Here is a 17,142-nt window from a genome sequence, read left to right on the forward strand (position 1 = left end):
CTGGGAATGGTTTTAGCAGGTCGTCAGCTCACACAATCTTGGACAGAGCATCGTGAGTCCACACGAAGCAGCCATCAACGAGCACGCTAACAACATCCATCTTACTCCTATCGACTTATCGGAGGAGTTGGAGATCTCAGCTGGCGAAATGACGGCCTATATCAAATCATCGGAAAACATTAAGGCCCGAAGCTTCGACAGCATCATGAATCTCGAACACAAGCATTTTTTTTTCAAATCGTTTATTTAGTAGGCTAAGTTGTTTTACAAAAAAAAACTATACGGAGCCGAAAGCAATTAATTTACATTATATTAATCTGAAGATGTTTCAGACATGCGGTGTGAAACATCCTTACGAGAGGTCTTTTTCGGAGGCGACCGGTCTATGGCTGTAAGTAACCTCAGCTGCTTGATCCTTCCGTTGACTTCGTTGACTTCGATGGCTTTTGTTGCTTCTTCTCCTCCGTCTTCAGCGAATTTACGTAATCAGTGTATCCCAATATCGCCTTTTTCGCGAATCATATCCGATCAGTTTTGTTCTTGAAACTCATGGTCTCCGCCATCTTCTCCCTCTCCATCATTGAGTATGGAATAGAAATTTCCGCCTGCTGGGTTACCGTTTTTGCTGGGCTAGACTCCAACTCAACCACTCTCTCCGCTACTACTTCTATCACGTCGTTCTCCGAAACTTCAACGTTTGGTTGTTCAGCTACTCTTCCTTCAAATCCAATCACGACATCCGAATAGGTTTTCTTCTCGTCTTCTCTTAATTGCTTATTATCCTTCTTTTCTTTTTGGTTCCTGTTCCTCAATTTTGGACACGAATCTTTTCGGTGCCCTTCTGCTTGTCATACAAAGCACTTATTCCTTAAATTCGGATAATATATTCGTGCCGTCCAATTGTTTAGTTGGAGCGAAGGGGAAACTTCCTTATCCATGTCAATGTACACTCCTCTAATTCCGGTGAACATGTGGTCCAACCCCAAATCATGTAGGAATTTCTCACCGATAATATTTTCCACTTTCCCGTATTCACTAAGGCGTTTTTCTAACTCGTGGTCCGGTAGTTCAGGCGGCAAATCAAACACACGAATGTATTGAATTTTACTACCTGCCATGACCATATGAACTTCCACGGAATTTCCATTCGAATAAGCAAACTTACGGGGCTCCTTGTTCCTGATCAACGCATTTCGCATTAAATTTTGTGAAGCGAATTTGATAAACAGCGATCTATCCATTGCTATATACACTGTTTCCATATGTGATACATCCGTGCCAAGTTGTCGAACAAAGGCTGCTATCTCAGCCCATGTCGGACGGGGAGCTGAAGGTGGGAACCGATACTGCACAGTATTCACAATCATTTCGCACATGGCAGTGTCTCCGGGTTAGCTACTTCTCATCGTCCTGGAAGTTAGCGATACTCATGCCCATCACAAAGCCTGGAAGGATCCTCCCTCTCCAAAAAATTATCGTCCCATCAGTCTTCTCTCAGAATTATCCAAGCTATTTGGAAAGGCAATTTACATCCGGCTACTGAGTCTGCCAAACATCACAACATCTTACTGGAGGTACAGCGTCATTCTATCTCTGTTCGCAGATGACACCTCCATCGTCTACAATGGTGGAGTGATAAGAGCGCTAGTGGCAAAACTCCAACGTGGCTTGGATGCCTTGACAGAGTACCTCACCAGCTGGAAGATCAACGTGTATCAACGCGGCGAAGACCTATACTGCCGCTAACCGCTAGTCGAGCACATCTGTATATGGGGCTCCATATACAGATGTGCTCGACTTGCGGTTAGCTGCAGTATAGGTCATCATTGTTCCCCACTCCAAATCCCCCAAACATGTTCCGCCTGAGGACTGTAAAATCGTCCTCAATGGCACGACTGTGGAATGGGCCAATGAGGCCTACTACCTTGATAGCTTAACCCTTGACATCAAGCTTATTTCCCGGCAACTTGTTGATAAGACGGTGACAAAGTGTAATGTTTTGTTGAAACTACTGTACCGTTTGATCAACCACCGGTCGTCATTCATTGTCCATGAGAAATAAGCTTGCTGTCTACAAGCAAAATCAATCTATTCATGGCCCAGTGCTTAGCTTAGGATCAGGTTGTTAGGTTAGGATGATAGTTCCAATCTAGGTTATCAAGTTTCATTTAGTGTATATAGAGTAGTTAGGTTATCAAATTTGTAGGTTTAGGATAACGACAGTGGCGCCGGGAGTGGGTGGGACAAGTAGGACATATCCTACGCATGAATTTGCCTGGGTGGGACAGTCAAAGCATTGTCCTACCCATGATTATGGTTAGAACATATGAAGTCGTTGACTGGCAAGAATCTGTGTGTTATCAAATGATGATTTCAAAGCTAATTGGAGTCTTTAGAATAATCATTGATGTTTCTGGAATTCTAAAGGAATAGAGTACTGACTGTTCTTTAGAACTTTAGGCACTTTATAATCCCGATAGTGTTCAGGATGTCTAAAGCAAGGATGTTTTTTTTTTTTTTTTTTTTTTTTTTTTTGATTAGAGATGAGCCAGCCTAGGGCTGAAAATCTCTTTAATAAAGATATAAAAAAAAAAAAAAAAGGATGTTTTCGATTATTTAGTAAACTGGGCTCGATCTTTTTTTAGTTTGTCAATATTTCACAGGCTAAATTTCTCAATGTGTCGTACGCTGAACTTTCATCGTGAAGGTATTGTCATGCTTTGAATTCCACTAATAACGAAGTTAAAGCGCTTGATGCAATAGCTTATAATAGATAATAAGCAAATATCAATCATTTAATTTTAGTTGCTGTAACTAGTGCAAACAACGAACAAAGTAGTAGAAAATCTTTGCACTAGAAGTTCATCATACTACACGTTATGGAATTCAGCCTCTGGAATGAGTTATTGACAAACTACTAAATGATCGAACCCAGATTACTAAATGATCGAAAATATCTTTGGACTTAAAGTTTTCCAGAGGTAAAAGTTTTCCAGAGTTGCTGAAATCAGCAAATGCGATTAATTAAAAATTCTAAAACCTATGATAAATAAAGTAAGTTTTAATGGACGTAAACAATTTTTGGAAACTGAAAAGCCATGAACAGATCTGCTCCGTCATCAATTCTGAGCTTCCATAAAGATTCTTAGACAATCATACGATTTCTTGGATGTTCGCTTTCAATAGGTAATTCCATTACCATTTCTGATAAATTGATGTAACCCATTAAACATTCATACAAATTTCTGTGATCCATGACTTGTACTAGAAGCTGGTAAAAATGTTCTATAATCATAAGAATTCAAAGATGTAAGCCATGCTTCTTCGCAATCCTTAAACAATCTTTGAAAAACAATATTTGACATGAAAATCATAAAAAAATATTCTGTCCGTAAAGATCTTTTTAAGTCCTTATAATTTTTAGAACTGATTAAGTTGCTGCCGCAAGCATATCTGTATCATATTGATATGGATGGATATGAGTCAGTAACTGTCATGCATTAAGTGACAATATTGGGAAAATGTGCATCGATTTCGGAGAAAAAATCAGCGCTTCTGCCTATAAGCAGGAGGACGTGGGTTCGATCGCAAGCTCGTTCCTTTCTAAATCTGTATGTCTGTATGTCAAAACCTCCCGTGGCACCAAAGTTCAGGTTTGTAACAACTACAAATTATGCGAATAGATTTAAGCTAATGATAATACCAGAAATCGACCCAAATCGACATTTCCTATTTGTCCTACCCACGACTTGGAACATGGATGCGCCTCTGGATAACAACAAGCTGAAACCTAATGAAGGTGAACATGTAGGAGCATTCTCTTATGGAAAAAAATAATATGATATAGCTAAAATATAATGTAAATAAAATAGATAAAGGGTCTACGATCAGGCACTAAACATAATAAAACTAATGCAAAATTACAAAAAAAAAATAAATCAAAATAATTTTAAATAAGTAAGTAGCGCTATACGCTAAAGGATCACTCCATTACCAAACTGCTGAAAGAATTTTTGGAATCTGGTGATTTAGATTTATCAAAACTGTTTTCTGGCAGTCGACTTGCCGTTACCGAGCGCAAAATATTGGAAAGTCAATAACAGGGATAAGCTCCATGCTTTTCATATTTATCGTCATTTATTTTGCACTGGTAAATTTTGAGATCATTGTGTAATAAGTTCTTTCCCCTTCAGTACTGAGATTTTCATTTTCATTGAGAAAAGTCACGCGATATTTACATTTTATTCTCTCACGCTTTCAAAGAAAACATAAACAATGAAACGAATTCCGCCAAATTTTCACGGATTTTTATTTCATGAAACCGCAACAAACTATTATAAACACGCTGTTTCTCCATCAATAATGTAACTTTTTTTCTCGATAATCAGGAAGAATATAATCATTTTATCGACTAGTCATCGTTATTTGCACAGATTTATCAAAACTATTTACAAATTTAGATTTCTAAACAAAGCAACATTCCCATCATGACTGCTTGTAGTGTGACAGATGACCGGCAGGCCGCTACATTTTCATTTGGTCTCTTGAAAATGAAAATGCAACTGTTTTCGCTTTCACGTGACGATCATGACAACTACCAGTACTGTTCCCCTTTCTCCTTGTATCGCACTATGAGGCCAGAATTACAGTTAGTCAAACACGCGTTGTTTTATTTGATGAATATCCACGAATCTTTGTTTTGTATTTGCGGACAGAAGTGGTGATTCCATATATTTTCTTTAAAATAAAGCTTAAAATAACAATTCATTGTAATACAACATTTCAATTCAAATTGGTGATGAGAAGAAAGAAAAAAAAATTAAATGCCATTTGTTCTTTTGGTACGAGACACCCAAAAAAACATCCGTAAACGGGAGACACTGCTTTCAATTCGCATCCCAGTAATGACGACAACTACGTCGACTCGACATGCTGCAGTGCGTTCTCCGGTTTGGGTCGTTCCACATGAGGGCGGACACACCACCACCTGCCATCTACCTCACATCGCGTCTTTTATTCCCGCTACGCTATGGCTTTGAAGTCATATTGCCACCAAGTAGGTTGAACGGAGGAGGAAAAAAAAGAACATCACATCACGCCACGCCACATCCTCAAAAGAGCGACGAACAGTTTCCGGAAGAGTTTTTGTCACCAACCTGCTGCGCCCGGGTTAGTAGCTCTTCAGCCGGCAGCCCGCGCGTTTGTGTCTGGGCGTGAAACTCGCTCGCAGGAGGGTAGATCAAGTTTCAATCCAGCGAAAAATCCACAGGGAAGTGGTGAGTGAGACACCGACTTCCAACTTTCCACCATGAAACGAGTGCGGCTATGGATTGTTGGTACGCCGTGTGCCGTGGCATTGCTGCTGCTGCTGGTGGTGGCTACAGGGGGACCGGATCCGGTGGGTGGAGATTTCGTCCAGGACGTCAAAAACGGTGTCAGAATGGCCGGTAGCTTGTTTGGTATCGAGACCATTTCGGACGTGGCGGATCTGGTGGCGCGAGGTTTCTCGAAGCAGGGCGTTTTCCTCAAACCGGAAAAGAATACACCACTGCAGAAGCAGACCGCGTCGATGATGGTTCAGATTTGGAAGCTGATCGGACTTGATGGGAGCAAGCTAGGTGCATTGGTAATGAATGCTTTGGTTTTTGTGGCTCATGTGGTGAGTTGATAGGATTAGTGTGTTTCCTTAAGTTCGATAATCTAGAACTGATTTTCAGATTGCCACGAATCTGGGGACCGTGAAAAAACCTGGTCTAGATCAGCACACAGATTCGGAGCTACCGAAAGACGATGAACCTTCCATTCTTCAGTCGGAGTCACCGCTTGATTGGCTGTTAAACAATCCACCAAAACAGTTTAGAGATATGCTGAATCACATTAAGGATGGTAATGTAACTGACTTCCTGGAGTCGGATCTGGCAAACCTGGAGCACACCCCGGTAGAAGATTCCGGATGCATCAGGTTGTTAATTTGCAAAATCAAACCTTTTATATGGAAAATGCAACAGGTGGTTCAAGAGAGATTGAATGCTAATAGTGAAGAGGAAGGATATGAGTCCCAGAACGAGTCAGAAAATATTGTGGATATAATTTTCCGGAATGTTCCAAAGATGAGGGAGTTTCAAGCGAACGGAGCATTATGTGAGTCGCAATTCAAGCACTGTGTTCGTCGTTTTTGATGCGAATAAGAGAAATAAACTTGTTATGTTTTAATGATGAAAACGATGATTTGATCCATTACTTTTATAAGTGATATTTTAAACATTTTGGGTAAGTTTTGAAAAGCGTATTTGAATGTATCGAGTTTATTGTAGAACTTCGAAAATTGGTACAGCGTGGTATAGTGATTTTTATTGAATTTGTTACAAAAAGATAATGATGAGAGTTACACCCCTTTTCCTTGGGGTGAAAGTCTAGCTGATAAAGACATAAAAAAGAGTTACACCAATTTTTTTGTTAAATATCTTGGCTGTGCATATGCACAGCATATGTTTCGAAATGGACAAATTGATATGAAATTTGCGAAAAAGAATCCACGTGTCTTGGAGGGACTCGAACCCTCAACCTCCTACTCTCTAGATAGGCGTGATAACCCCTACACAACAAGACCACTTAAAGGTCATGTTTGCGGGAAGGCCGTCAGAATCCGAGTACCAACCTCCACCGCGGTTAGCTCTCTTTTTGCAAATTGAATATCTTTCGGATGCTTGATTTGTCCAATCTCCACATGTGCTTTACTATTGTATACCCACAGCCAAGCGAGTGCACATTGTTTATTAAACGAGGAGGATCGTACTCCATGCCCCAGTAACTGTCTGGGCGGGACGGTATAGAATGCAATTCAATCGCACTCTGCTGTGCCAAAAGGCTTGCTTGGCTAAAGCATTTGATGAAGTTTGATTGCCTTAACGTAAGCGGTCGCGTGTACTCAGACGACTAATGACGGTGAAAGACCGACACTTGATTACAATTAATTGCATATTATTCGGCAACTCGGCCGTTCGAAAACCATTTTTTGTTAAATATCTTGGCTGTGCATATGCACAGCATATGTTCGAAATGGACAAATTGATATGAAATTTGCGAAAAAGAATCCACGTGTCTTGGAGATTCTTTTCGCAAATTTCATATCAATTTGTCCATTTCGAAACATATGCTGTGCATATACACAGCCAGGATATTTAACAAAAAAATGGTTTTCGAACGGCCGAGTTGCTGAATAATATGCAATTAATAGTTACACCAAGCTAAGTTGTTAATCAGTTTGTTTTTTAGGACACATAATATTAGTATAATGACATATGTTTCAAGTATTTAAATAATTGGAAAAATTATAGTAATTTGTTTAATAAAAACGGCTTTATTTTGAAAGTATCGACCTTCCGTTGGAAGCAAAGCCAAACATATCTGGTCGAATAGATCAAAATGTAAACGATTTAACTTTATCTTATAAGATTCCCTCCGATGGTCTACTGCTTGATAAAGGAAGGATGTATCCGTAAGTCCATCTTAGCAAATTCTTGCTTTCGGATTGGCTACTTCCATTGATGGAGGAATGTTCTTTCTGATTCCCATAAAGATACCACATTAGAGTGATTCAAATTTTGACTTTTTTGCTCCTCTATGCTTAAACGATGACATTTGCTGTTTTATTAATCCTCCTAAATTTTTAGCTAATTTGGATGTAACTAGACTGAGCACGCGCAGTTTGAAGTTTGTATGGAAATTACTATAGAAATCGACACTTAAGTAAAAGACTGTTCCGTGTTGCGACTCATTGACTATTCAAATGTAATAGACCCGTTGACTCCATAGAATACTTCCTAAGCTAGAGGACAGTTGTTGTTGCGAAGCGATCTGACTTTTGAAAGCAAAGTTATAAAGAAAACAAAAATGCTCATTATTGATATTGATGTTATTCTTTTACGTGTTAAATGGAATTTCCCACGATTCAGTATTTCCTTAATAACTTTTTTTGCAAGCTTCAAATCGTTTCGCAACAAAGAAGACCTATTTCCTTGTTAAATTTCCTATGTTGCCAATGTAGTCATATATTTTTAGAGCTTAATGGGAAGCGCTGAAGAACGGTTTTCCACAAAAGTGACTGTTTTCATAGTAATTTTCATACAAACTTAAAACTGCGCGTGCTCAGTCTAGTTACATCCAAACCAGCTAAAAATTTGGGAGGATTAATAAAACAGTAAATGTTACCGTTTAAGCATAGAGGAGTGAAAAAGTCAAAATTTGAATCACTCTAATACCACATATTCCAGAGCACAGGTAATCTAGATCCAATTCCGAGGAAAACTTTTTTCGGACAACGAGATCAACTTTCCCAAACAGTCCGAGCATCTGCGATAAGGTTTCTTCTGTAACCTCTGGCGGCCTGTGATTTACATCCGAACTTCAACCGACGTCCTACTCGAATAGATAAACATCCTCGGGTCCATGTTTTTCTTCATCGATTCCTCCATTGTATCACGGGAATTTAATGTACAGCGAACGATCGTGTGCCATTTTTATGCCGTGTCAGTAATAAATCTAGGGGAACTCTTCCGATCTCCATCTCACCGTACATATATCCATCTCATCGTTAAACAAAGAAATACGGCACCAAATTCGTCGCTTCCTTTTGTCAACATGCGTGCTCACTGCTGAAAAAAATCACAAAAATAATAAACAAACCAAATTCCTTTTCATTGCTTTGTTTTTGATGGGATGGAAATAGGAGCTATGAGATGAAGCGGCGAACCGTTCCCCTATATCGAGCTGCTTTGAAAGCAGGCGATTTCAGCCCATGATGACCGGGGACTACCGGCTGGGAAACGGAACTGAACAGTATTAACAAAAACTGTATCATCCATTTCGGTGGTCGATTGCCTCTTTAGTGACATAAACACACACCACCGCACAATGGGGAAATCCGATTTCAAAGGTGGAAAAAATTGATAACTTTCTTCACGAACAACTTACAGAAAAGATCAAGAGCTTTTGCTCAAGAATTTTGCAAAGAATTCAGTGAGTGCTGTTTCATGGACGTGGAACGCTTCTGTATGTAGTTATTGAGCTCGTTTTGCCCTAATGCCTCATATACCGCGAGTTTCGAAACTATTTGTCATTTTATTTTTAAGACGTTGTTCTAAAATTGTGTTTATATCTTCACTGTGGATCCACAGAAGGGCACTAAATATATTTTGTTGGTAAAAGTTGGAAATTTAAGGGATTTTGGGGTCAAATAAGCATCAAAGTGCATTTTATGTGCAATTTTCATGTATTCTGTAAAAAATGGCAATATTTACAGATAAGTGTTGATATTATTGTCTCAAAGTGTTGAACAGATATTGACAAATGTTTGCCGAACAAAAATTAATGAAATAAATGGTTTCACAAATGTTTTATTTGGCTATTTATTCAGTAAAAAACGATTTTTAAAAACTTTTGAATAGCACCGATGCCAAACATTTCCAAACCATACCTGATAGCACAGCTAGACAGAAATAGTCATATGTTATGAGTCTTGATGTGATCATAGATAGGAGGTGATGGGAGATACTATTTTTTCTTACCTTTTTGCCCAAATTCCCCTAAGAAATAATATAGCTCAATGATTCTGAGCAAAGAAATGATGTAGTAATGTTAATTTAATTGATATTTTCCAATGATATAATAAAAATAATAAATAATCATATAATTCAGGGCTGCCCAACGTACGGTCCGCGGGCCGGATGCGGCCCTCGGTTCTATTTCTTGTGGCCCGCGGAGTGTAAGAAAAATAAACTCAGATTCGGCCCGTCAGCCTTTCTAGCTGGCTCGGGAAGCTATTTTTTTATTATTCATATTAAATACGTAAGTTTTAAATTAAATCTCGAAACAAAAAATTATATTATATCTAATTTGAAATGATTGCATAGAGCGATCTCAAGACACAAAAGATTGACGTAGAACATCGCAGGAAGAATCATCCATTAATCATGAAACATCTGGAATTTTTGTATGGATCGTCACATTTAGGCCACCCCCTTCTAAGCGTTACGTAATTTGTGGACGCTCCCTAAAGATTGGCACGAGTAGCTTACGTTCACGTTGAAAAAAAGGAAGGCCGGTTTGCTTAACTTGCTCAGAAAGTTTTGCTATATTGAACGAATAAAATCTGAATCCTGAATCTGAATCTATGAAATATGATATTTGAGAAGGCTCAGGTAGAACACAAAAGTTGGTAGAGCTTCAAAGGTAGAGTGCTCAGTCAATTAAAATCTCCATTAATTGATTCAAAAAATGATACAGTGAATTCGAAGTCAGAAAATGCAGTACGGGCTGTCGAGACGAGCCAGCCCAGGGCTGAAAGTCTCGCTAAAAAAGACAAAAAAAAGTACGGGCCAATTTTGCTGTTGGTAATATTTTGGCAAAACGGGTGAAACCTTTCCAGGACGAAGAGCTTGTTAAGGAAAGCATTTCGGTTGTCGTTTAGGTACATCGTGTGTCCTAAGGAAATAGTCTCCTTCAGTAGCACTAGTATGCGCGGAACACGTTGAAGAGTACAAGTTCTCACAAACAAACGATGAAAATACTGACATGAAAAACGTGGCAAAGGTGGCTGTCTTCATAAGAGGAATTGATTATGTTCTATCTATCAGAGAAATTGGCAGCTTTGATTCCTATACTACCGTGCCAAGCATAGTTGTCCCATGCCGTTTTTTACTATGCCATTCCCTCTATATTGGCGGTGTCGCATTTTCTCAGATAAGTTATTCTCTATCAGACTTCATGGCTAGGCTTGCCAGCAATCCTTTCTAGATCTGAAATCTGTTGATGAATTCTTTTGTTGGCCACCAGGGAGCAAGAAGGCCATCAACTAAAAACGACATGGGACAACTATGCTTGGGACGGTAGTATACAGGGAGCAACTAACTGGCAAAGGTAGAGGCTGGCTGGTAAAGTAACGAAATTCGCATTTTTCAACACCGTTTACCGATGTGAATAATTTACCTGAAATATTTCAAATGGATCCCTAATGCAACGACGAAAAAAAATAAACAAGAACGGTTGTTTGAAAGCATTAAAATCGTATTTCGTTTTTTAGAGAATAAAAAAACACTGATAATTTTGAAAATATTCAAAAAGCTATGTACCGAATATTTTCTGGCCCGCCAGCAAGTGTGAATTCTAAAAATTGGCCCGTGGCTTGGAAAGGTTGGGCAGGCCTGATATAATTCATTAAAAATATTGAATTATAGGGGATTTAGGGGTAAAACAGCTCATTTAATGTAACGTTTTATACAAAATAGGATAACTTTTCTCACGAGCGACTCACAGATAAGGTTAAGGGTTATTCGAAAGCAAATTTTCCAAGAAATTCATTGAGTGATGTTTTATAGGCATGAGACACTTCTGTATGTAGTTATTGAGCTGGTTTTGTCCCAATGTCCCATACATCAAAATTTTTCATATTTTGGTACTTTTATCTTTCAAAAATTTCACTGAAATTCTGTTTTCCTCTTCATTGTAGATCCATACATAGCACTATACATATTTTGTTGGAAAAAGTTGGACATTTAAGGGATTTTGGGGCCAAATAATCATCAAACTGCATCTATGTGAATTTTTCATGTATTCTGTAAAAAATAATAATACCCAAGAAATCATTTGCACTATATTACGTCGAATGATCATTTAGGGGTAATATACAGTGATTTAAAAACTTGTAAGCATTGATGTAGCTCTACATATGGTCAATTTTGGCGAAATCTACAGCCTATTGATTATTCAGGTATTTACAGATAATAGTTGATATTATTGTCATATTTTTTTTTTACAGAAATTGATACCATAAAAAAACAAATATCCATATATTACATTAAAAATGGATTTTTAAGGCATTTTGGGACAAAAAAGTGAAAAAATTCATCAATTATATATTTTAAAAAAGTTCAGTTTCGGAGTGATCATATAGCCTTTCGGTACAACTTTGTTGTACGAGAAAGGCAGAAAAAGGTTCTGAGTCCTGAACCCTTGGATTTTTTTTTCAATGCAATCTACGAATATTTGTTATTTTTATAGTATCATTGACAAATTATAATTGAATCAATGTTACTCCATCATTTATTAACCCAGAATCATTGAGCCACATTATTTCATAAGGGGAATTTGGGTGAAAACTTATTTGACCACAAAATCCCTTAAATTTCCAACTTTTACCAACAAAGCATAAATAGTGCTTTTCTATGGATCTATAATGAAGAGGAGAACACATCTTTAGTACAATACTGGGAAGTTAAAAGCACGAAAAATATTATAAAGCGTGATGTATGGGACATTGGGGCAAAACGAGCTTAATAACTACATACAGAAGTGTCTCACGTCTATAAAACATCTCTTACTGAATTTCTTGGAAAACTCCCTTTCGAATAAGCCCTTAATCTTCTATGTGCGTCATCCGTGAAAAATGTTATCCTATTTTGAATAAAAAATTACATTAAATGAGATGTATGGCCCCTAAATTCCCTATAATTCAGAATTTTTAATGAATTATATGATTATTTGTTATTTTCATTATATCATTGGAAAATATCAATTAAATTAACATTACTACATCATTTCCTTGTTCAGAATCATTGAGCTATATTATTTCCTAGGGGAATTTGGGCAAAAAGGTAAGAAAAAAAAGTATCTCCCATCACCTCCTAAGAGCTAAATAGTCGCCTTACAAAAATAAACCCTAAGGAACGTGGCGGTAGATGCTTTTTTTGTTTAAGGGGCATTTCCTCAAATTAAGGAACATTTTTCGTTGGTTTAAGGAGCATTTCTTTATTTTAGGGAGCATTTTTCATAGTTTAAGGAGCATTTTTTATTTGTTTATGGAGCATTTTATTCATCCTAAGGAGCATTTTTCTTAGTTTTCGGTTGAATAGGGTTACCAAGCAAAACAATCAGCAATAAACTCTAGGGGCTATACAATTGTGCATAAGATTCTAATTTATGATAGCCAATTTTAAGGTACCTTTTGAACTATTTTATAATAATTCTTTTGTCAATATACTGCGCAATTATCATTAATTACGTAGCAAATCTTTGCTTTTTTAAGGAGCATTTTTAATTGTTTACGGTACATTTTTTTCGTTTTTACGGTACGCTTTTCGAATGTTTACGGAGCATTTTATATATTTCAAGGTAATTTGTTAGATAATTTAAGGAAAAATGATCACTTTTTTAAGGCGAATTTTTAAATTTTTTAAGGTCAATTTCATCTGTTTAATTGGACATTTTTTGGGCTGCCAACCTTATTCGCGTAGTGCTTTCCATAGGATCTTGAATTCGTTTATAATCTTGGTCCTTCATACAGACGAAAGACGCTAAAACGCTCGTGTTCAGAATATGAGTCATGTATGGGATTTGAGTCAAAGCGGTAAATGCTGTACAGAACAAAACTATTCCGTCTGCTCCCGACGACGACATCAACTGAAACGATCGTAGTCCCGATAGTACTTGAGATGGTTGGTTTCGATGAAGATATAACGCTGTCGTATTATGGAGACTCATTCGGAGAGGTCGAACTGAGCGCGAGACAACCTACAAGTGGAGTGGATGCGCAGCAAGAAACCAAAACTGTAAATCGGCAACTCGGTTTGGGCCAAAACGTTGATAGTAAAGTACATCCGACGAGACGCCCGTAGGACCACCAAAGGTCCAACGGTCAGATGAACTTATTGTCTCATACGGAGACTTCCGAACTGAATCAGAAGACTACATGGAGGAAATGATTCTTGTCATGCCATTGTTGGTCTAGTGTTCGCAAGTTTCCCCTTAGATACACAACGAAGCATGCCAAAACGCAGAAAACTGTTATTTAGTGTCAGCTACGACATCACAGATTGCGACTATACTACAGTAAAATTGGAGTATTGAACAGCTGGCGAGGGATGGCGTGCAAGGGAGCATTATCAACGAGTGGACGATACTGCGGAAGATCTGTTGTGGCGAAAGAGAAGTGGTTCAGCAAGCTGGTGACCTCGTATTGGGACGCGGTAGGTTACGAGGGTCCTCTGTAGGGGAACTTCACGTGGGACTAGAGTATAACCGCCACTGAGAACTATCTGAGTAGACCGTGGTCAAGTTGCACGGCACGAGGACAGGGAGATCGGTTTCGGGGGGACTTCGCCACTGGAAAACTTCTCGTCAGAGTAGGCTAGATCTACTGCCGAGGACTAGACCGAGTAGATCGCGATGTGTTGAAATACTATCTTACACAGACAGAATCTTTGGACTGAGTTAACTACTTGCGATTTAATAATTAACTACATATTATTCGGCAACTAGGCCGTACGGAACTACGCCGTACCTACTGGCGAAGCGAAAACCCTAAACCCAGAACCAACCATCATCGATTTAAATAATTCTTGGCATAGATTTTTAGATGACCAGAAAAAAATTAAGGTAAATATGACCAGAACACATCGAGATAGTGAGTTATCGAGAAGAAAAAAATATTGAAGGGACGAGCAAACCATCGCCATAGAGAGAGATAACTGAAATTTCAAAAAATATCATTGTATATCAAATAAAAAGAAACAAAAATCAAAGTTATTTATAATCGCGATGACTACATAACTGTTGGGGTCTCCAGTAGCCTTACCATATAAACAGACAACACTGAATCAACAATTTGACGCCACAATACACGGTTCGCGGCCACATTTCTCCATTCTCAATTGCTCCCAACGCTCGCCAAGTCGTTTTGCACCTAGTCTGGGGTTAGGGACAAAAGGTCGAAAGACAAAAGGTCGAAAGGACAAAAGGTCGAAAGACAAAACGTCGAAGGGACAAATGGTCGAAAAGGACAAAAGGTCGAAAGACAAAAGGTCGACAGGACAAAACGTCGAACGGGACAAAAGGTCGAAATGGAAAAGAAACTGAAACGGAGAGAGTCAATCTAGCTCCAGAGTTGCCCTACACAGTTAGTAAAAACTCTGCTCTTCTATTTTTAACAATTTTTAACAATTAAATAAAATTCATTCAGTGAGTACAGCTAATAGATGGATGTTGAGTTTTCTAAATGTCACTTCGATCTGTCAAAATTATGCAAGCCGCACATCAAATACACCGGCGTATAATACACGCCGGTGTATTTTCAATGCGTGCGCCTGCATGGCTGCGGAGTGCACTATTTTGACAAATCGAAGTGACATTCAGAAAACCTAGATATGCATCTATTATGTGCACTCATTGAATGAATTTTATTTAATTGCTCAAAATAATTTAAAATAGAAGAGCAACTTTTTTGCCAACTGTATAGGACAACTCGCGCAATACAAGTTTTACTCATCTCCTAAATCAACAATCTTTTTTATCTCTAACAGAACTATCTAGATATTCATAATATTGTGTAATAGTAATTATTCCTTCTTTGAAAACTGCTCATTCTTCAACTTTGATTGATGTGATAAGTGTGTTATTTCTGCTTGAAGTTAAATGCATTTCATAAATTCTTTTGGAATACACCCAACTTGATATCAACTTGTTCTTGATCGACCTTTTGTCCTTTTCGACCATTTGTCCTTTTCGACCTTTTGTCCCGTTCGACCTTCTGTGCCTTGATGTGATAAGTGTGTTATTTCTGCTTGAAGTTAAATGCATTTCATAAATTCTTTTGGAATACACCCAACTTGTTATCAACTTGTTCTTGATCGACCTTTTGTCCCTTTCGACCTTTTGTCCCTTTCGACCTTTTGTCCTTTTCGACCTTTTGTCCTTTTCGACCTTTTGTCCTTTTCGACCTTTTGTCCCGTTCGATCTTTTGTCCCGTTCGACCTTCTGTGCCTTTCGACCTTTTGTCCTTTCGACCTTCTGTCCCTTTCGACGTTTTAAATTTCCACCTTTTGTCATTTCGACCTTTTGTCTTTTCGAGCTTTTGTCTTTTGATCTTTTGTTCTTTCGACCTTTTGTCTTTCGACCTTTTGTCATAGATTCGGGTTGCTGCCGGCATTATTGCAATAACCTGCCCATCATTCCTATCCAGCGTTGGCCACCTTCTGGATACTGGGTTCGCCGTAGAGTTGTGCGAGCTCGTTGTTCATTTTTCGCCGCCACACACCGTCCTCTTGCACACCTCCTAAGCACGCATCCCTAAAACACTCCGAGTACTTGTAAGTCCTCATCGAGCATGGTCCAAGTCCTTTGTCCGTAGAGGACCACCGGTCTTATGAGCATTTGGTGCGGGTGTGCATCTTTTTTTGACTACAGTGTTTTTTTCTGGGGCCCGACTTCCACAGATGATACGTACTTGTTACTTGATGAGCAACAGCTCTTCCTCGATGAACCTACGCCGAATGAAGTATCATTCTCCACTGCACTCGATCCTGGGCCAATTGCTTCCAGTCGCTCTGAACGCTACGCGCCCTGAGGTCCTCTTCAGCTGCAAAACGCCATCGTGAACGTGGCCTTCCACAAGGCCTACGGGCTCTGTTCGCGATAGCGAATGTAACGCCACCCTATTTGCAACGCTTTGCATTTCAACCCTGTGTGATTGCACGAATAAGCAAGTTCTCTTTTAATTCCCTTTCCTTTTCCCATCCCATCCTAAAAATCATCCACGCATACAATAACCCCGAGTCGGCTGCGGATGTGTGGTCACCAATACCTACCGACACACTTTTTTTTTTGATACGATGCCGATGAAACGAAGCAGCTGATTGGCGGACCAATCATAGGATTTTTTGTTTTTGTCCAGTTTTTTTCACTACGTTTGAATTTATACTGTGTACCATCCTGTTCTTTTGCCATTAAGTTTTTGTAATCTATACAGTGAAGAATAAAAGAGTTAGCAGTAAGCGTGGTGGAGTTATCACTCAAAGAAGCTGAGCCCTGGGATTGCAGTAACCCACTGCCCGTCTGGTCGCTGCATGGATTCTGCCGATTGAGATTTTCTGACGTTCCCGTTCCTGCTTGGGTCCAGCTGCCAGTTGCCGATTCCGACGCTGCTCAGAAAACTCGATCGTGTGCTTTTTCTGCCTTTGGCTGCCGCTGCTTCTTCTTCTTCTTCTTCTTATTGGCATTACATCCCAACACTGGGACAGAGCCGCCTCGCAGCTTAGTGTTCATAAGCACTTCCACAGTTATTAACTGCGAGGTTTCTAAGCCAGGTTACCA

At 38.9% G+C, this 17,142-nt stretch overlaps 2 protein-coding genes across 4 annotated transcripts in view; one reads left to right on the forward strand and one right to left on the reverse strand.

Moving 5' to 3' along the window:
* Positions 1 to 17,142, reverse strand: part of LOC134214527 (EGFR adapter protein-like) — a 184,915-nt gene that overhangs the window by 63,509 nt on the left and 104,264 nt on the right. The gene's annotated exons all lie outside the window — the stretch shown is intronic.
* LOC134214525 (uncharacterized) lies at positions 5,135 to 6,435 on the forward strand. The gene is made up of 2 exons (XM_062693882.1): positions 5,135 to 5,659; positions 5,718 to 6,435. The coding sequence occupies exons 1-2, from the start codon at positions 5,309 to 5,311 to the stop codon at positions 6,177 to 6,179; spliced, it is 813 nt and encodes a 270-aa protein (XP_062549866.1). The 5' UTR covers positions 5,135 to 5,308; the 3' UTR covers positions 6,180 to 6,435.

Source organism: Armigeres subalbatus, chromosome 2 (assembly GCF_024139115.2).
Source record: "Armigeres subalbatus isolate Guangzhou_Male chromosome 2, GZ_Asu_2, whole genome shotgun sequence".
In the NCBI taxonomy this organism is placed as follows: domain Eukaryota; kingdom Metazoa; phylum Arthropoda; class Insecta; order Diptera; family Culicidae; genus Armigeres; species Armigeres subalbatus.